Raw genomic sequence first — 21043 nt, forward strand, 5'->3', positions numbered from 1 at the left:
TAACATAGTTAAGACATGAAATACTTTGATGAATTGACATTTATGCATTTTGGGGCCTGGGAAGTTAATTTTTACCTATGCTAATAGAATTGTGCTGATATTCTTCATACTCAAAGTGTCTTCTGATCACAGTGAGCAGAAATGAAGGGCAGTAAAAGAGACAGCTGCTTGTGTGCAGGATCAACAGTTCTGCTCAGCCTGTTTCATGGGAAATGTTTTCAAAACCAGACTCTCATACATGTCTATGGTCACGTACAAGGCCTTTCTGTACCTGAGTTAGTCAAGAACAAATTTACTTGACTTGAATGAACATCAGTCTTTGGATCCTGCCTTACAAGTTAACATTCTGGACATGGGACTTAGAAAATTACCAACTTTCCAAGCACCTTTTACAGAAGCAAATGGTCAGAGTGGCAGAAGTGAGTTGTTACAAACAAGCCTCACACCTTCCAAAATATAGAATTCTCTTTAAAATATCTTGTCACTTACAAAACACTCCCCTTTCTTTTTACACAAAGATAACAAATAGAGAAAATTAGTGTGGCAACAATGTATGGAAAACAAATCTCTCTCTGTCTTTGTTTGCATACGTTCTGTTCCCAGGGCGCTTGTGTGCTTCATGATGATTTAGCATGAATTCTGTATGATCCTGTTACAGACTTTAATATTCCAGGCAGCTGATCTGACCTCTGTTTAATCAGTGTTTATTTTGAAGAGGATGTAGACAAACTTATCATGAGAGTTATCATGAGAGAAATAATTCCACACTGCTTGTTCATCAGCAGAATTTGCTTCATCTCCTTTTCTTGATTTCCTGACTACAAGTTGGATCTTTCTTAGATTCTGGTTCATAGGTCACTTACAGGTCACTGGATTCATGTGTTTCATGTGGATTCATGTATTTCACTTCAAAACTGAGCAGCCAAGTATCTGTTCCTGAGAGGAGTTTTGGTTTTTTTGTCCATATAAGCATGAAATTCAGATACACCCAAAAGAAATCATGCTACTTTACAGCATTCTCATCCTGCTGATTCTTTGTCATCAATGACTGTGGTTACATGCCATGATCTAGAATATGTATTAGAAGAAATGAAATTGGGAGAAACTAACTGGGGGATCTGGAGGAGGAGAACCCCAGCAGTCAGCTGAAGAATCACAGGTTTACACTGTAGGGTTGTTTTTTTTTTTCAGTTCTAGAAACAGCAATGAATTACTTTCTCAGTAACTTGCTTTTTGTGTGGCTAAAAAAATATATCATTGTGGGTTGGTTTGTTTTGTTTGAGTTTTTGTTTGTTGTTTGTTTTTAAAACTTTTTTTTACTGCAGCCTTCAAGTTAAATCTGATCACTGGAATTCTTCTAGGGAATTACTTTAAATTGGTGTGTGTAAATTATGCATGCATGAGGACAAGAAATAATTTGGTGTTCCTAACAGCCAGTTGTACACTGAGATGAATGTTTGCATGTGGAGTCACCCATTTGGAATTGGGCCCAAACTAAATTAGAATTAATACCATGGGCTAGTTCCAGGATTTAGCTCTCAACTCTATTTATAATGATGTAATATACATTAAAAATGTCCATCTCTGCAGACTGCATTCTGCAGGGGCTGTTCTGGCTGTGAACCCCAGTAGCTGCAGCAATTGCACGCCATCAGGTAAGCGTGTGCCTTGGAGATAAGGGGCTGGCATGTCAGGTAGAGCTGTCATCTTCAGAACTCTGGTGCATGTTTAATGTGAGGAAACAGGCCAAGCTGGGTAAGAAGCAAGAGATAGGACTGTGACACGAGCACCTCTTCTTTCTCAAGCTCCTCCACTCCGTAGTGCTTGAGCAATAGCTGTGCGGATGAGGAGATGGACTATTTCCAGCAGACAGCCACTTCAGTTCAACCCCCCTGAGATGATAGCATGCACTTTAAGAGTAATAATAGCTGCCAGCCCTTGCAAGCCCCAGGGGATGGGATCTTGACGTGCTGCATGACATTCTACAAGCCTGCCTGATGTCTTGTGTCAAGTTGAGTGGCCAAGCTTGAAGTGCAGTGCTGGAGGGAGAGGGGGCAAAAAACTCAGTCTCCTGATTTAAAATGGATTTTGCAGCACTTGGCATCTTCTGCAGCCTGTCTGGTGGACAAGGATTTGGACAGAGTTTTTCATCTCCTGACCCATCCTTCCTTAATCCTCACTGCACAATGACTGCAGCAGGACCCAGGCTCATAAGAGAGCCCAGTGTAGTACCATCTGCCATCCCCCACTCCCACTGGTGTTATCCATCCCATAACGGATCAATTGGCTCTGCTCTTAAAGGATTACACTGGTGAGGCCAGACTGAGACTAATGCAGCACCCGGTGTGGTCTCCTGTCACAGGAACAATTTGCGGAATCCTCTGTCTGGCCCCACCATTTGTGGTCAGAGAATGATGTGAGCTCTGGAGATGGAGCTAGTCTTAGTTTTAACAGTCTGGTGACTAGACTCAGACTAGCTCACACAAGACAGCGGTGTGATTTTATTTTCTATTACAGGAAGGCAGTTCCCACTGTGCCTTCAGATCCAACCACGTGCAATTTCAGAGCTTTTTTAATGCCAAGGAAGGAAATAACATTCTCACTCTACCAAATCATCTTTTTAGGACAGCTAAGGAGTACCAAAAGAACAGAAAACCAGACCAAACCAAGGAGTGTAGTGAGCTGTATTAAGAAAGAGGAGATGAACTTCTTGTTTTGAATCAAAGGAAGGAGAATTGTTTTGGTTGTTGTGTAGTATATTTTTGTTATCATGTATTAATTAATGTTCTTTAGGGTCAAATGACTCCAAAATCTTGGCGTCAGATGAAACACTGAATTTGGCCGTTAGTGTTACTCAAACATGAGTGTGCAGGAGGGTTTAAAAGTCAGATTGTTTAAATAAGATGGTTGCTTTTGTATTGTCTTCAATTACAAAGAAGCCAAAATATTGTGTGCTTATGGCACCCAGTAAAAATACTGCAGTAGCAGTATTTTGTTTAAACAATAGACATAGTCTAATCTGTGTGATAAGACAAATCACAGAATGGTTTGTATTAGAAGGGACCTGAAAGATCATCTAGTTCCAGTCCCCCTGCCATGGGCAGGGACACCTTCTACTGGATCAAGCTGCTCAAGGCCTCATCTAATCTGTCCTTGAATACCTTCAGGGAAGAGGCCTTCTTGGCCAACCTGTTCCAGTGTCTCACCACCCTTACTGGAAAGAATTTCTCTCTAATATCCAATCTAAATCTACATTCCTCAAGCTTAAATCCATTCCCTCTCATACTAATAAATATCAGATGGTGGTTGGTTGTTGCCTACCGTTGTGGGTGTATTTTGTCGGTAGTGGAGGAATCTCTGTTTTCAAGGTGACAGAACAATAGTATAATTGAGTAGAATGCTTAAGAAAGCTTCTAGACTTGTTTTTTAAATCATGTCCACACAACTGAGGTGGAATGATTGAAAGCATTGGCTGAGGCAAGCAGAAAGAAAAGGTACTGCACCAGGAAAATAAGTCTTTGGAACTTTTGTGAGCACCAAGAGATGTGAGCAGGGAGAAGCTGGACACGTGAATGCACGTACCTTTGAGGATCAAATTAGGCAGAGACCCAATGACAGAGAATACCAGTATAATGATACAAGAGAGAGTTCTTTAGGAAGTCACCGAACACAGAAACACACCTGCAAGATTACTGAGGGGAACTTTTTCATCTGGAGTGGTAGTTTTCCTGGACCAGTGGTGTTGTGTACAAAGTGGTAAGAATTTCTTTTGTATTATTAACTGATAACTTCTTTCCCAAGAAATGTTTTTTATTTTTACCTGCTTTGCAGGAGTTTTTAAGATTGTTGTGAGTCTGCCATCCAGAAAGGGACAGAAATGGATACTCTTGAAATTAACAGCTCAGCTGAAGGCAGTTCAGGAACCTCAGTGAGCTCTTGGAACCTGTAGTCCACAGGAGTTGTATGAATTGCTGGGCTGGGTCCAGAAGAGGTCCACAAAGATGATCAGAGTGCTGGAGCACCTATGCTGTGGGGACAGGCTGTGAGAGTTTGGGCTGTTCAGCCTGGTGAAGAGAAGGCTCTGGGGAGACCTTTATAATAGCCTTCCAGTACCTGAAGGGGGCCTACAAGAAAGTCAGGAAGGGAATTTTTACAAGGGCTTATTGTAGGGGCAGCGGTTTTAAGCAGGCAGATTTAGACTGGGTATTAGGAAGAAACTTTTTATAGTGAGTGATGAGATGCTGGAACAGGTTGCCCAGGGAGGTTGTCGATGCCCCCTCTCTGGAGGTGTTCAAGGCCAGGCTGGATGAGGACTTGAGCAGCCTGGTCTAGTGGAAGGTGTCCCTGCCTATGGCAGGGGCGTTGCTTACCTTTTTGGTGAATGTTGTCCTTTAAATTCTCAGGGTTACAGTAATAATGAAATGCAGTCAAGCAAATAACTCTTCTTTTGAAAAAGATTATACTCAGAAGTTATTTTGACTTAGCCTGTTGCTCTTAGTAGAGGAAAGAAAAGTGGAAGACAGAGATAGAAGCATTTTTATTAATATCTTTGATGCCTTTTTTTTTTTTCTTTTGGTCACTTCATTTCAATTCTTAAAAGAAATAAAAATCAACTACTATTACACTTCTGGAAGTAAGACCTTAGCTTGACTTTCTTTTTAAATTGATTTAACCTACTATCCCTTTTTAGATAATAAAATTAATGGGTGAGCAAGGTGCAGTGAATGGGGCCAGTGTTTTGCCCTAGGAGTTAATAGAACATTATAATCAGCTTCAGCAGTACAGGAATTTCACCCTAATTCCTAGGTCTTACTAAAAATAAAAAGATGTAATCAATTGCACGTTGTTTTCATCCAGGTCATGTATTGAAGACTGTCTGAGATACTTCAGGAGAAGATGGAGCCTTGCTGGCTCTCTTTGGATAGAAATTATTTAAGTGGCTCATTTAAAAGCATGTTTCATCTTTTTCCATCTAGATGATGGTGCCTGGCGAGTTAGTGGTCTAGGCAGGACATACTGGGCTGTTATTCCTGTGGACACATTTCTGTGAAGATAAGATGTTTGTTTTATTGGTCTACGTTGGTGTGTTTTGGTTTGTGTGTTATTTGTGGGGTTTTTTATTCCATCTGGTAAGTGTCCTGCTCTTTTCAATGTATCCCTCTCAAGTCTGTCTGCTTGAGAAGTAGCACTTGTCTTCTTCAGTGGCCTTTCCTAAAGCTTTTGTGTGCCTGATTAATTAGCCTATTTATCACTTTTATTGAGTATCAAAATATCTTTTCCTTATAGCCACCTCAAAGTGCTGTGAAGTGTACTGCTGGATAAATAATTAGTGATTGCTAGTAATGGCAAATCATCATGGCTTTACATCTTACCTGTGTAGAAATGTTTAGCTTTTCTAGATATTTAACTTGCTTGTAACTTCAGAGGTGGGAGTGGTTATATTTTCTTTATGGGTTTCCAAGAATGTGCCTGCTGAGACTTGGTGCAGGTGTTACCTGGGGGGTTTTATGCAGAACAAGCTGGAGTCAGCCAGTTACCAGAAACAATGCTTCTGGTTTGGGATTTCCCGCCCCCCTTTATATATCTTCCAGTAACAGCTTGGTCTGTGAATATTGCTTTGAAGAGGTGAATGATGCAATTCTAAATACATCTCACTGAGATGCTGTTGTGTTAACCATTTGTCTGTGTGTTTGTGGGAAGCAAATAAGTCCTTGTGTACCACAGCCAGACTCAGAGCTTGCAAAACTCCTTTTATATAGTGGATCCACCTCTCAAACATCTCTTTACCACAACTTCCATGCTTAATGAACTATCCAAACCCAGTGGTTAATACAGTAATAAATTCGTCACTTTGGCATAACCAGTGCCAGTTTGTAGTTTCATAGTGTGTGGTTATATCTATAGTGAAAAGAGGATGAAAGCAGTGGTTTAGGAACAGGAGCAAAAGGGTCTGGTATTTATCATTTACTGCAGAAGCTTGTTATTGCTGCTTGGTTTCCCCTTCCTCCCCCAAGCTTTTTTTTCCCCTTCTCCATTTAAACAGGAAGCCATAGTTTGCAGGTACTGGGAGAAGGTGCTGCTGGTGCTGCTAATAGATTGTTGGATGTTTCTGTGTCACAGTTCCTCAGATAAGGTGAGGAGATTCCCAGCTGCAAAGAGGTCCAGCAGCAATTTGTTATACTTGAAGCATTCTGTTTTGCAGACACAAGCTTTAGTGGTCTATTGCAGTCAGAGGGCAGCAGTGGCATTTAGGCAATGCCAAATGAAGTTTTCTGTCATGTACCTTTTCCTGCTGCAGGTCTTTAATGTCCTTCTTGAATACAAAATACTGTAAAAGTTTGCTGCAGGACTGTCATGTGTGCAGTTTGTTCAAGGCTGTTCTGGTCCCTTGACTTTTTTCTGCTCTAGGAAAAGGATGCTTCTAGGTAGACCCTGAAATTGCACTTGCAAGTACAGGGCTGTAGAGACAGGCTAAGGGGTATACAATGTACAATGCTGGCTCTCCAGTCATGCCTGCTTCCTTGAGAGCTAGGTCTGGCTTCCTTGTGTTTGATGTTTACAGCTTGCTCAGCAGCAAACTTCATTTGGTAAGCATTAACTCATCTGCAGATGTTAGTATTCCACTGATCCTTTAGGACCGCACTTCAGATCCAACTTCATTTCACAAGTGGCTGATGGACTGTGCTAAACTGTTTTTCTGCTTGAGTCAGTGTACTGCCAAGTGTCCACATCACTAGGAAAATCATGACTGTCAGGGAGAGACTGAAGACTTGAAGCCACTCTCTTCAACAAGTTGTTAATTATAGTACACTGGAGCCAGTGGAGTGATAAGAAACAACTCCATCTGAAGATGTGGTGTACACAGTTCCACCTCATCAAGCAAAATGTTTTCTACTCAAGCCAGCTCTGAGTCACAGTGGCAGAGCTCTAGAAGGAGTTTGGCAGCTGCTGTTCTTGTAGCTATCTCGCAACATGCTGAAGTCTTTTGTGCCCAGAGGTTGAACTGGTGGTGCCTGCCATCACCTTGATGCTTACTTCATGAGAAAAAAACCTGGACCGAGCAATCAAATATCTATGGACCATTTCTGAAAATGTCATTGCTCACCAAAACATTAGGTAGACGTGGACACACACATCCTTTTGACACATATGAGAAGGGCATGACTAGTGGTGATGCTGAAACATCAACCCTAAGTGAGGCCTTTCCTATTGCTGCAATAACACCAACTAGCTTTAGTTTTCATTGTGTGCTGTCAGTAGCCATAGCGTTATGTGCAGCCAAGGAGTCTGGTCAATAGCTGGACAACATCCAAAGGAAGCAGAGGTTGTTGAGAAGCCTGATTTCCCAGAGGCTTGTCAAAGCAAGAAGAATTTTGTGATTTTTCAGAACCTGATCCATCCATTGAGGATAGGCAATGATGCTGGAAATAAATTGATTGGTTGAGATGGGCTCTTCAGGAGAAACTTTCTGGGTCTCTTCAGCTCTTTGTTCAGTGTTTTATTCCCTGGGGCTTCAGTTATTGCAATATCCTTTGTAGTAATGGACATGCCTCACTTTATATCTCTCCATGGTACTGCTGGAAGCACCTGCTACCTACAGAGCACGTTCCTCTGACTGTATTTTCTCTTTTGCTGCCCTCTTTTTGCTCTCCCCTGCAGAATGTGTTAAATAGCTGCTCAACTTCAGAGACATTCATGACCTGTGAACACCCTTTGTATCATCTTTGTGTTTCTGCAGAATATATTAAATAGATCAGCTTTGGAGACATTCATGACCTGTGGACATTCTTCTTGTCATCTTTCAATCCATACCAAGAGTTCAGCATGGCTGTTCTGCCTTCATTGCCAATGTCCCTGGAACACTTTCCTTCTCTTTCAGTTAGTCTTCATGAGCCCTCCCTTGCTGTCTTTCCTGATTGTCAGGCAAAGGAAAATACGGTATCATCCCTTACCCTCTTTTTAAGCCTCCTCCTTTCTGCAATACCTATGAAAAGCCTGGCAGAGTTGGCGTCATTGCTACAGCAATGAATACTGTCTCATTTTCTCTCCATTCTCTGTTCGTCACAAGATCTTAGCAGGCATGTTTATGATGTCACCTTTTTGGGGCAGGAATCATGGGTTCTGTTCTGTGCTCATATATCTCCTTGCTTCATGGAGGAGCCTTGGTTCATGACCTAGGTTCTACACTTCATCTTAATGTATCAGCATTTAATTACAGAATGGGTGGGTTGGAAAGGACCTTTAAAGACCATCTCACCCAACTCCTTCAAAATTTGTCAGCCATTTGTTTGATGTAATATTACTGCCTGATGCCTTCCAAGACTGGCTGCAAGTTGTGAACAGTAAAACAGAGGTTTCATTTTATATTAATATCTACAGACTTTGTGCCTTTACTTGGACAAAAATAAAGTGCTTTCCACAACAGATGTGACTCTGATTTTGAGCCAGATTTCAAGGCAACTGAGGTTTGTCCCTAGGCAATTAAAATCCTCAATTAACATATTAATTATTTTTCTAATGACTTTCTTTTTCCTGTTGTCTACTGAGGAGAGAAGAAACTGTCTAATTTGTATACTGGTTTGTGAGGTATTTAGCTAATTGACACAGGAGAATTCGTTAGTATTTGTCTTGCAGTCACAGAAGGGAGCATTTATTCTGAGGGACTGTGTCTGTTTCCTGCTGTAGGAAGGTGTGTTACAATAATGCGTCAGCTCGCTGGGGTAACTAGCAAAATGGGATGAGACAGGAGATTCTTTTACCTGCTTTCGTGTGGTGAGAGAGAAGGAACAAATGCTTCTAACATAAATAACCAGTGCTACCTTATAGCTCTTATCTGCATAAACACTGCAAAGTCTTTCAAATACCAATCTTTGGAGGTTAAACCCTATGTCATTCCAATCCCTTCGATGTTGTTCTGATCCCTTCAATACAAAGGCAATGCTTGAACCGTGCAGCAGCCGCTGTTAATTAACAGCATATTGGGGCTGATGCTTGCAGGAGGGAAGGAAGAAGACAGTGAATGTGAAAACAGAAAAGCATATCTGCAGGAAAAAAAACAGAGCTGCTTTTCTGTTATTGTTGATGAATAGTTTCCTATTTAACAGGAAAAAAATCTCTTTGTTAGCATGGTTGGATGCTGTTAGCATGGCATGATGGCCTAATATCTGAGCGGTGTCCATTCTCTGTGCTACAAGATCAGCCCCTATGTAAGTGGCATCAAGCCTGAAGGTATTCACTGTTGGCTCTTAAAACAAAGTGTTGACCAATGAGCAAAGTAATTTTTCAGCCTTGGATAGATTTTCCTGCAAAGACTGAGTTGTTACTAACCAGTACTGCATATCTTGACTGGAGAGACTCATTCCTGTACAAACTACCCTGAGGCATTGAACAGTTCATGGGCTAAGAGCAGGCAATGCAGAAAGCATGGGCAGCAGTAGGAGGCAAGTAGAAATAGAATACATAGAATACATAGAATAAACCAGGTTGGAAGAGACCTTCAAGAAAATGTCATCATGTACAAGCAGATGTGTACACATGTATTAAGACATGTAAAAGAGGTCCTGATTTTAGCTGTTTGTGTCCTACAGTCAGGGTTTTGCTTTGTATTTCCAAAACACTTAACTGCAAAAAGTGGGTTTTGAGTAGGGATCTGAAACAAGACAGCAAGTACCAGCTTCAGGCAGGGCATGGCATGCATAAAAGTGAGGTTAGTGTACTTCTGTGGTAAGCAGAAGAAACAGAAGGTGCTCAGACACCACTTCAGAGGCATTATGGAGGATCAAGCACTGGGGGTCAGAGACTAGCAATGGCTTCTATCAGGAGAGAGTCAAACCAGAAGGAAAAGTGGAGAAGAGAAGATGAAGTATTAACAGAAATGAAGGAAATAAAGAAATAAACCTGAAGGGAATGGAGTTGAGGCTTAACTGGGTTGGTCAGAGCTGGATAGCAAGCAAGAAGTCTTTATGTTAAATGATGTGTGATGAAAAAGGTGTTAGGTGAGGAAGAGAAAAACAGAAAACAGGGAGACAGTAAACATCAACTGAATCAGCTTGAATTTGGCAGTGTTTCCAGGAGGAGAAATAGGTTAGGAAAATGTCACTGCTGATTGGACTTTCCTCCCTCCTTTTTTATTTTCTTCTGGATTGTGGTAACATCACACAGAGGGCTCAAAAGAAACTGCTCATCTTCTGTGTATGTAGGGCTGATTTTGGTGAAAAACTCTTTTCTTCGCAGCCAGAGAGTGAATGGGTGCTTGGGCTGTGAGGAGTTTCAGCACAAAGGGCTCAGCTTCTCTATTCTTTAATCAGTTTTTCTCATCTCTTTATCAGGGAGGTTTGAAACATGATGCTATTAATTTTCTTGGCCTTTCTTGTGTTTGTGTATACATTTACTGGAATAAGTGCTTTCTAGACTTCTATTGCAACAGCAACTGGCAGACCCAGTTATGAGCTGAGGAGAGGGCAAATGCTGTAAGAGAAAAACCAAACCAGAGTGCCAGGAAACATGCAGTCTAAATGTAAAGACAGGAGTTCATAGGTGACCAGAGACAGACAAGAAAGAAATCCAGAGAAGAGTGTTCATCAGAGCAATGATAGTCTATCTGATTGCAGGTTCTCCAATTTACCTGAAGTGCACTTCAAACATAATTATGTTTCTGAAGCTTTTCATTTAACATTAAATACACCCCTGAGTAAATCTATTCGTGTGTAAAATAGTGCTTTTCCTATCTGTTGCTATTGAAGTTTGAACACATCCAGGCACATGTGCCGCTTGTCCTGGAGCAGGGGGACAAATACAGCACAGTGGCAATGGAGCTCTGCTACCTTGTGGGGCCTTCTTGACCAGATTGGGTGATGAGAGCTGGGACTTCTGTCAGGCTTGCTGTAAACCCTGAGTGATAGATTGTCTGAAGGCATCACTACAGGACCTATCTCCATGCAAAAAATGCTTACTGTGACTCAGTGTAGGTTTTACATGATGTGTAAGCCAAGCAGTTTAGAATCAGAGTGGTTTAGGTTGGAAGGGCCTTCTAAAGGTCTTCTAGTCCATCTGCAATAAGCAGGGATATCCCCAAACAGATCAGGTTGCTCCGGGCCCAATCAAGCCTTACCTTGAATGTCTCCAGGGATGGGGCATCTACAACCTCTCTGGGCAACCTGGGCCAGTGTTTCACGTCCCACGTGGTAAAAAAATTCTTCCTTCTCTCTAGTCTAAGTCTCTTCTCTTGTAGTTTTAAGACCATCACCCCTTGTCCTGTCACAACAGACCCTGCTAAAAAGTTTATCCCCAGTTTTCTCACAGCACCCTTTAAGCACTGAAAGAATGTTCCAAGGTCTTCCTGAAACAATCTCTTCTTCAGGCTGAATGACCCCAACTCTCTTAGCTTGTGTTTAGAGGAGAGGTGTTCAGATCACTTTTGTAGCCTCCTCTGGAGCTGCTCCAAGAGGTTCCTGTCCTCCTTGTTCTGAGGGCTCCAGAGCTGGATATAATATTCCAAATGAGGTCTCACCATAGCAAAGTGGCAGAATCACCTCTCACTCTGCTGGCCATGTCTTTTCATAGAAACATAGAATCAATGAGGTTGCCTTCCCCGGCGGCTCATCTTTCGGCACATGGGCACAGCCTGTTCCTGTGCCTTCAAGAATTCCTGTGTGAAGTAGGTGATGGAGCCCAGGATGCAGTTTCCCTTCTGGGCTGCAAGTGCACATTTCTGGCTCAGTTCCAGCTTCTCATTCACAAGCCTTTCTCCACAGGGCTGCTCTCAATCCCATCATCCCCTGGCCTGTATCAGTGCCAAGGATTGCCCTGACTCGGGTGTAGAACCTTGCACTTGTCTTTGTTGAACCCCGTAAGGTTCACACAGGCTGAGTTCTTGAGCTTGTCTAGGTCCCTCTGGATTACCTCCCATCCCAGTGGCATGTCAGCTGCACCACTCAGCTTGCTGTTACCTGCAAAGCTGTTGAGGGTGCACTTGATCCTGCTGTTTATGGCTGTGTCATTGATGAAGATATGGAAGAGCGCTGCTCCCATTTACAGACCCCTGAGGGACACCGCTTGTCACAGAAAGGTTTATCAATTCTTCTTTCTTCTGATTCACAGACTGAGTGACCTAAGGTCTGAAATGCTGAGATGGTTTGAGGAAGGAGGGTGGATAAAACCATTTACAGCCACCCTGTGGGGTTGTGTTGTCCATTGCAGCCACACTCAGCACAACAGGAGCTGAGGGTGCATATCTGGGAACTCTTCCTTGCTCTAGTTTTGCTTTGGTCAGAGAGCATCCCTGGTCTTGTAACATGCTGGTACAATGTAGTGGCTTTGAGGATAGGAGCAGAGCTGTGGGTTGTTCACATTGCCAGTGAAGAATGAAACTTTATCTCTATGGAAGCTGCTTTAGAATTGGATTAGGAATAGAGATGTGCTTTTATCCTGAATCGTTTTCAGCAGAGACCTGAAGGAAAATGGAGTGGTGTATTACTATTTGCTGTTCGAAACCAGTTTCTGTGGGGCTGAAGAAAAATTATGGTGACCGTGGTTGAGAAGTGGTTTTACAGTCCTTATTTGGAAGAGTTTTTGTTGTGTATGCTTCTAACAGACAGCTGACCAAAGTGTGCATGTGGATTAACTCCTGTGAGACTGTCTTTAAAGATGATGTGGCTCTTTGCCCAACTTTGGGATCACCCTGCTTTATTTCCAGTCTAAATGCTATTTCAATAAAAGCAAAGAGCCACCAGACTACAGGCAGTTGGTAAATTTGGGCCTAAACCGGATTAGGTCCATGAGATTTAGCGTCTTTTGAGAGGCGGAGGGAGATGACAAAGCAATATGTACTTTGATTTTGTTTAATTTTGTGGGTATTGTGTGTGTTTGAAAGCCTCTTAATTTTTGAGGAGGAGGATCGAATGGCATTGTTTTGTTTCATAAATCTTTTTTTAGCTGAACATTTCTGAACAGTAGAACATCTTCCTAAATCCACTGTCCTGCCCTTTGCTTTTGGTTCTCTTTGGTTTGCTCTTGCTGAAATGTCAATTTTCGTACTGCCTTTGGTCATGTTATTACAAGATTGTTTTTGTGCCTTCTCAGCTGCCATTGAGTACACAGCAGAAACTCATGAGGATGAACGTAAGGGTGGGCCAATGGTTTCCGGGCATGTGTGACATGAGGAGATGTTGGTATCAGAGTTTGTTGCTGAAGTGCTTTCCCTGCTAGTGCTGTGGAGAAGCTGTGAAGTGTCAGTGTGCCCTGGTCACCAAAGAGAAGGGGGAGAATGAGTTGAAATCCAGACATTGCTGTTGTGGATGAATTGTGGATGTCTTTAGCTGTTTTAATTTGAAGTTGCATGTTTAGAGAGTCTTCCATCCTTGCTGGTTAGCTCTATCCCTGATTCAGATTTAAGTTTCTCAGTTTTGTGGCCTCTCTCTGTATAATTTTGTGACTGTATAGTTTGGGTTTTTAAATCTGCTCGAGTTTGATTTAGAGAAGCAGATTATTGCTCGCTGTATTCCATGGTCTGATCGTGGATGATTTAACTATGTTAAATACCCAGTCAGCTCCAGTATGGTACACTGACATTTCCTTCTTTTGTGGCTGGTCCCCACCAATATCTGAGGATATCAATAAATTGATGGGAAGTGGAAATGCTAGTTGGCTGCCAGCCATCTAAGCTCACTTGGTATGACAAAGAACAGTGGATACGGACTGGAACACAGGAAGTTCCACCTCAACATGAGGTAAAACCTCTTTCCTGTGAGGGTGCTGGAGCCCTGGAACAGGCTGCCCAGAGAAGTTATGGAGTCATCTTCTCTGGAGACTTTCAGTCCCCCATCTGGGTGCATTCCTGTGTGGACTGCCATAGGTGATACTCCTTTGGCAGGGGGGTTGTGCTTCATGATCTCCAGAGGTCCCTTCCAGTCCCTCCCATTCTGTGATTTTTCAGTAAAGTTGTACTGGTGGTGTCTTTTGTTTTCTTTCAGTTTCTTCTTAAGTCTGAAAGAGGTGTAGTCAACACCCTTCTTACTTATTCTAAATGCATGTGTTTCAGCCCTGAAGTGTATGACAACACCTAGCTCTACTGGAACATAATGTAGTACAGGATTAACGTGAGCAAGATATACTCAGTACCCAACAGCAAAGCAAATCAGTTCATACAATGTTGGCACAGACAAATTTGATGGAAAAAACACAATGTTTTGAAATGTGGCTTTTGTTGGTTATGGGATACATGCTGAGTTAACCTCATTGACCTTTTCCCCAGGAATTGATGCGCTTACAATTGGCGGGTCATTATGCTGCTCCACCTGTGTAGTGTTAAGGTCAGTGTGTTTTTCTGATTATAAAACCCATCCATACCATTCCATTATAAACTCACTGCCATCCATATAATGGAATGTGCCAAAGCTCGGAGCTCGTTGCAGCTGCCCCTGGTCCATGTTTAAGATCAAACAAAGTGATTCAGGTAATTTGAGCACCTTTTCTACAACATGTCTAACCAAGCTTCATTTGAAGTGACTTTTGGTTTATGTTTTCTTTCTATTTTTTTTCCTTTTCTTCTCTTTTTTTTTTTTTGGTAACCTACTAAGCATCCATCTGATGTCAGTGTTGGTTTTGTTTTGTGTGACCTGCCCAAGAATTCTTACCGAATTGAGACGTGGTATTTATAAGATCATAGCAGGGAGGTCCTGGGAGCAGCAGGCAACTGTAACGTTGCAGTTGCATGCATCCACGCGTAGGCAAAGCACAGAATGCATCCAGCACTCACCTTCACAAAGCATTTTCTGAAACCTGCAGCTTCTAACAGTGAATTGAGTCATCACAACACACAAATCAACCATCACAGTAGACACTAATGTTGGACTGGCACTAACCACTTACTAGGGGAACGTGGGAGATAATGTGCATGCATAACACACTACTGCTTTATGCATCTTCCTGCACAGCTGAGTCTTCTGAATGGTCATGCATTATGAAAGACAGCCAGAACCTGCATTAAAGCCTATCTAGTGTTATTTCTGTCACTGAAATGTTGTTATGGTTGGGGCTTCTGTGTGTTTGCTTCTACATTTTAATTTGTTATTAATCATCCTTTGATTAATAACTTTAATTCTGGTGGAGAGAATTCAGTCAAGAGCCATCTGTGTAACAGGTCATTACGTTCTTCAGTTTCATGAGGACGTATCCTTTCTGTGCTAAGGTTTGCGCTTTGTAGCAGCCGGTAAGAGCCTCGGGCACTGGCAGTTTTGCTGGGGGTTATTTTGAGCCCCTCTGCAAATTAAGCAGTGCTGTAATTGCTGAGGAAATACATTCAGCTTCTTGATGATGACAACTGTGACCGTGTCTAACAGCAGTCCTCCTTTCACCTCTCCATAGCTGCAGACTCAGTGGTATCCTACACTAATTGCAGTGTGAAACTTCCCTGGGTGTGTGTGCTGCATACAGCACATCCAGGCTCACAAAGCGTGCTGGAGAGTAATGCAAAGACTCTTTGGTGAAAAGTAGTCCTTTAATGTTCTAGCTTATGAGTACCTGTTCACAGCCTGACATTTCACATGGCAGTAACTTGAGTATTGCAGCTATTGCATCAGGTAAGTACATCTTCAGAGGTGTTCTTTTATTACTCTGGGAAAAAATAGTATGTATTTCAATTAGGCCACAGTCCAAAAACTACATGAAATGTCCCCACAGAAAGATGATGCAGGTCGCTATAGGACTGCATGTTTTTTTCACGAGACTCAAAAAGAAGGTTGTGCTTAACAGCAAAAGGGATCCAAAGGCTTGAGAACAGGGTCTGGAGAGTACATAACACCTGTGTAACTTAGGAGCAAAACCAGATTCTGCTTGCGAACCAGAAGGATATATTTTGCAGCACTTTCAAGTTTATCTGTGTTGATTAATCTACCCAAGCATCAAACAAGTGCTTCTCTCGCTGCTACACGGAATCACAGAATACATCTGGTTGGAAGAGACCTCAAAGATCATCCAGTCCAAGGGTTAACACTAAACCACGTCCCTAAGTGTCAGGTCCACATGCTTCTTGAATACCCTCAGGAATGGTGACTCCACCACTGCCCTGGGCAGACCATTCTGATGTCTGAGAACCCTTTCAGTGAAGAAATATTTCCTAGCATCCAGCCTGAACCTCCCCTAGTGCCTCTTGAAATCATTTCCCCTAGTCCTGTCACTTGCCACCAGTGAGAAGAAGCTGCTGCCTCCTTGTTCCGACCTCCCTTCAGGGAGTTGTAGAGAGCGAGGAGGTCTCCCCTCAGCCTTCTCTTCTCCAGACTGAACAACTGCAGCTGCCTCAGATGCTCCTCATAGGCCATATGCTCGAGGCCCTTCACCAGCCTCATTGCCCTTCTCTGGACATGCTCCAGCATCTCAATACCTACACCTAAGTGTCTCTATCAATATGTACACCTAAGCGCCTTACCAAATTTGGGCCCTTACAAACCCTCCACCGGAGATCCTGGGGTTTGTATTAAATACCTCCCACCAAGGATCCTGCCAGAAATAGGTAGCTGACATGACAGCAGGAAGAAAGTAAATTAACCACCTGCTGCAGCATATTCAACTGGCTGTGGTGCGTTGTCTCCTCAGGGAGATGTCTTCCAGTTAAGATAAGTTTGACGCTCAGTTTGTGGACAGCTATATTCAGATGTATCAAAGTGATGCAAATCAGAAGCAAAGGGCTGTCCACCAGGTATCTCACCCACCTTTTCTGGACAACATTCATTAACTAAAAATGCAGCTTTGGCTCTGTTTCTACTAGGAGGCAAAAGTCCAAAACATTCTGTAATTTACAGAAAATAATTTCTAAGCCCCCTGCCCCATCTCCCCTCCTCTTCTTATCCCCCATGGAAAGCACGTTGAACTAAGTTTATAACAATATTTCCAGCTGTTGCTGGATATTTCTTTTCTCTATTGTCATGATTAGAAAAAAAACAAAAGTTAGTTTCAGTCTCAACATGGACTTCTTCAGGAAAAGCAAACCAGATGTATGATTTAGTCTATGGCAATGAACTATGTGTACCTGCAAGGGCATTTACTTTTGTTCCATGTAGGCATTTGAGATAAGTGCCAGTATTTGTTAGCAGTGTGAAGACTTGATTGGTGCAGGGAGTGCAGGACCCTTCCAGATTCTGGGTGAGGAGAGAGCACTATTCATAGCCCTGTGTTTGAGTATCTAATTTAGCTTCTTAAGTTCTTTTTTTCCTACATAGTTCCTGTATAGTCAACAAAGTCGTGCTCCTGGTGGTATTTCAGACCACTATTTTTCTCTCCCTGAACTGTGTAACTGATATAGAAAACTTAACTTCATTCAGGTGCCCAAATCTCATTGCAGGCTATAAAAGACAAATCAAAATGTATACAGCCCTCAAAAAAATGATATGGCACAATCAAAATAAGGTCTCAATTAGAAAGGCTTTAGTGCTGTAGTGTGTGGCAGCTCTCAGGAGTAATTTCTAGCTTTTAAAAGGTCTTCTTCAGATGTGCTAAAGAACAGCAGGTTAACCTTCTGCTTTGGAGATAGCCCTTTGGTAGGGAGGAGAGCTTACATTGATCCATTGCTTATAAAAATCCCCTTCTGTGTGAGCTTCACATTATATTTGCTCTGTCTATGGCTGTTCTAGCAGATGTGTCTTTGGTAACGTGCTCTGTGTTTACATTAAGACACAAAGCACTGTTTCATTTAAGACAGAAAGAAATAGCCTTTAATTAGAGGTTTCTCACATGTGGAGTTCATCCTTTTAGTCACACAAGCTAGTGATGGAAAAAAGATCTATTGGTGTTCCCGTGCCAAACGCTGTTAGTGTAGAATTGTTGCCTGTGGTTTATTTAGGACTCAACATGCAGAAATCTTTCTTTTGCAGTGTAGCTCTTCAAAGAAAATAAACAGCAACAAAAATCAGAAGGATTCTTTTTTTAACAAACAGCACACCTAGGTTAAACTTGTACTGAAAGCCAAAAGCATTCCCATGTATCCAAAGCAGAGCATTTTGCATCTCCTCATTTTTTTTGACACTGTACTTTGTGCTCTCACATTGCTTTTTCTTCTTGCTAACGGTAACCAAAAAGATGTAAAAAGTGTTTTGACCTTTTCGGCTCTCCTCATATGTCAGGCTTGTAGGTAGAAGAACCAACAGATCCATGAAAAGGTGCAGAAGGGATGGTGGTTAGCCAGCCTGCAGGCATGAAAGAAACCCCTGACATATCCTATAGACCCTCAGCTAGGTGCTCCCAGCAAAGCCAGCAGATGAGAGGCAGTGGTAGGAGGAGAGGTGGAGCTATGAACTGCAGCTCTTGCTCTTACAATGTCTTTTTAATTAAACTAATATAAATATTGGCTGGGTTGATAGATATATCTTAATGGAGAAATTAAGAAATTAATTTCTGGCAGAATTCCCTCTTCTATTGGTCTCCATTTCCAGCACCAGTTTAATTGAAGAAACAATTCTCTGTATTTGCTTATCTGCCAGCTTTGTAAGGGGATAAGCGTACATTTGGGAAAGCACAAAGAAGGTTTAAGGGCAATGGCAGAAATAGCTACAGGTTAAAAAACACCAGCACTACCAAACAATGCTGTCATTCAAATTATTAGGGAAAGAGCATTTGCAAGAAAATTAGGTGATAAGTTTGCCATTTTTCTCATTATACCACAGAATAGGAAGGCTGTGAAGATGGTGCTTTCTGTCTAAACTTTGATGTGAGGTTACACAAAGATGGTCAGAGAGGCACCTCTCCTTTGAAGACAGGCTGAGATGGCTGGGGTTGTTCAGCCTGCAGAAGAGAAGTCTCCAGGGAGACCTTCCAGCAGCTGTCTGGCACTTGAGGATCTCCAGGACAGCTGGAGTGGGTGTAAAGAGTTGTATAGTGACAGAGTAAGGGGCAAAGGCTTCAACCTGGAAGAAGCTCAATTTAGATTAGACATTAGGAAGACATTCTTCCCCATGAGGGTGATGAGGTGCTGGAACAGGTTGCCCAGAGAAGTTGTGGAAGCTCCAACCCTAGAAGCATTCAAAGCCAGATTGGATGGGGTCTTGAGCAGCCTGGGCTAGCAGAAGGTGTCCCTGCCGGTGTAGGGGGTTGGAACTAGATGATCTTTAAGGTCCTTTCCAACCTAAGCCATTCTATGATTCTATTTAGGAATTTCACAGAACCCCAAATGACCCAATGGAACAGGTTCTGCTTCAAAGTCTGAAGTCAAGAGGAGCTTTTCCATCACACCCAAGACGCACAAGATCAGGCCCAGGCTGAATTCACTTTAAAAGAACAGACAAGTGGCATGCAGATCCATACCTGTATACACCTTGTCCATACTGGAGGACACTGCATAGAATATTGGCAGCAGCACCTGTCCTGTGTGCCTTTAGAGAGCTGATGCCATTTCAAATAGAATAGAATAGAATAAACCAGGTTGGAAGAGACCTTCAAGATCATTGCTTCTAACCTATCATCCAACACCACCTAATCAACGAAACCATGCCACCAAGCACCCTATCAAGTCTCCTCCTGAACACCTCCAATGTTGTCAGCTAGAATCACGGGCCTTTAAAACCTGAGCTAAAATGCTTTATTTCTTTTGGTGTAGCACAAGTGTGCTTTTTCCTTTCAGGATTTCCATACTGGGCATCTGCATTGCTTCCAGAGGGTTTTTGCCCTTGAGTGATGTGTGGGAACACTTTGGTTTTGACACAGACAAATATTTTGATTTTAGTGGGAAATTAATTCTCTTCTCAAACTGTGGCTCATCTCTTTAAAGCCAACAGAGCAACTGGCTGGAAAAGAAATGTATTTAGTGAGATCCTATATGATAAAAAACTAATTACAAGCAATGACTGTTTCATTTTATTATTAAACTGTTCACAGAGCTAGTTGCATGATGGCAAAATTATTCCACAATATATTGGGCAAGCTCTATCAAATACTTCATCTCTGACTCTTATCTGAATGTATACTTTATATTGCATTGGGAATTGATAAATATAAATGAGAAGAGTTTGGGGTTTTTTTAGTAATTTGCAGTTTAAATTATTCTTTGTGACACGGAGTTTTCACCTCTACAAATTTTGTCACCTCCTGAGGAAAAAAAAATATACAAAATTATACAAAATATTGATGCTTCCTGTAACATGGGGGGGGGGTGGGGGGTGGGGAATCACACCAGATTTACTTGTAATGTGGGAATCGATCACAAAAGCCATACAGAGAATATAGACGTGTTCTGCTTCATTTCTAGCCAAAATTTTCCACTAGGATGCAGCTCATTGGACTCTCTGACAAAATAACTAGGGAATTAGGAGGAATGGTGTTAGAAATGGAATAGTGTTGTTTATGTGTTAGACCAGGTCCTATTTCCACTGAAGTCACTTTGATTAGTTTCTGTTACATTTTTGTAATGGCTTTTGAAGAACCCATGCCCCCTCTTTTCTGCAGACCTGTGCATGTGAGGGAATGCCCTCCTGTGGGTAATCAGTTAAATCAGTGAGGCTATGGGTATTTTTTTTTTATAGCCTATCTTCCTGAGCTGATCAGACTTCTCTAATTCCACTTTCTTATCTGTCACTCCCTTACCTAATTACTTTTGAAGCCACTGGCCAATTTCAAGTGAAGCAGAGAGAAATAGTTGTCTTTGAGATAATTAAGTTTCTAGAGGTCTCAGGGGCTGGGGAGAGGAAGGAGACCCAAGCTGAGGTTGGGGGAAAGGCAGGTAGAGCCTGTCTGTCACCTGCACTGGCAGCTGGCACAGTTGCTGGGATTGTCTATAGCTTTGTTTCATGTGGGGTTGTTTTTGCAGAGGAATGGACAGGAAAAATTGGGACTTTTGTAGAGGCTTGATGGTGATGAAGGATACAGCTCTGCAGGAAAACAGCTTCATTAATTCCACTGCTAACAGGGCTGCTTGGTTTTGTTTCCCTGAATCAGACCTGAATGTCTTTAATGCAAACATTTGGCTGCTGGTTAAAGATCAGCAAAATAGCAATCAAGTTAATTTGTGGAGTTGATATCAAGAGGAAAAATTACCAGAAACCTTAATATGTGGCTATTAAGC

At 42.1% G+C, this 21043-nt stretch overlaps 1 protein-coding gene across 6 annotated transcripts in view; it reads left to right on the forward strand.

The window, feature by feature from the left end:
- Positions 1-21043, forward strand: part of HECW1 (HECT, C2 and WW domain containing E3 ubiquitin protein ligase 1) — a 290701-nt gene that overhangs the window by 55651 nt on the left and 214007 nt on the right. Inside the window, exon 2 of one of the 6 annotated variants that reach the window (XM_054160974.1) lies at positions 14252-14309. The exons of the other annotated variants lie outside the window; for them this stretch is intronic. Within the exon in view, the coding sequence (XP_054016949.1) occupies positions 14283-14309 (27 nt within the window). The 5' untranslated portion in view covers positions 14252-14282. The remainder of the gene's footprint in view (positions 1-14251; positions 14310-21043) is intronic. 6 annotated transcript variants of the gene reach the window in all.

Source organism: Dryobates pubescens, chromosome 4 (assembly GCF_014839835.1).
Source record: "Dryobates pubescens isolate bDryPub1 chromosome 4, bDryPub1.pri, whole genome shotgun sequence".
Taxonomy (NCBI): Eukaryota; Metazoa; Chordata; class Aves; order Piciformes; family Picidae; genus Dryobates; species Dryobates pubescens.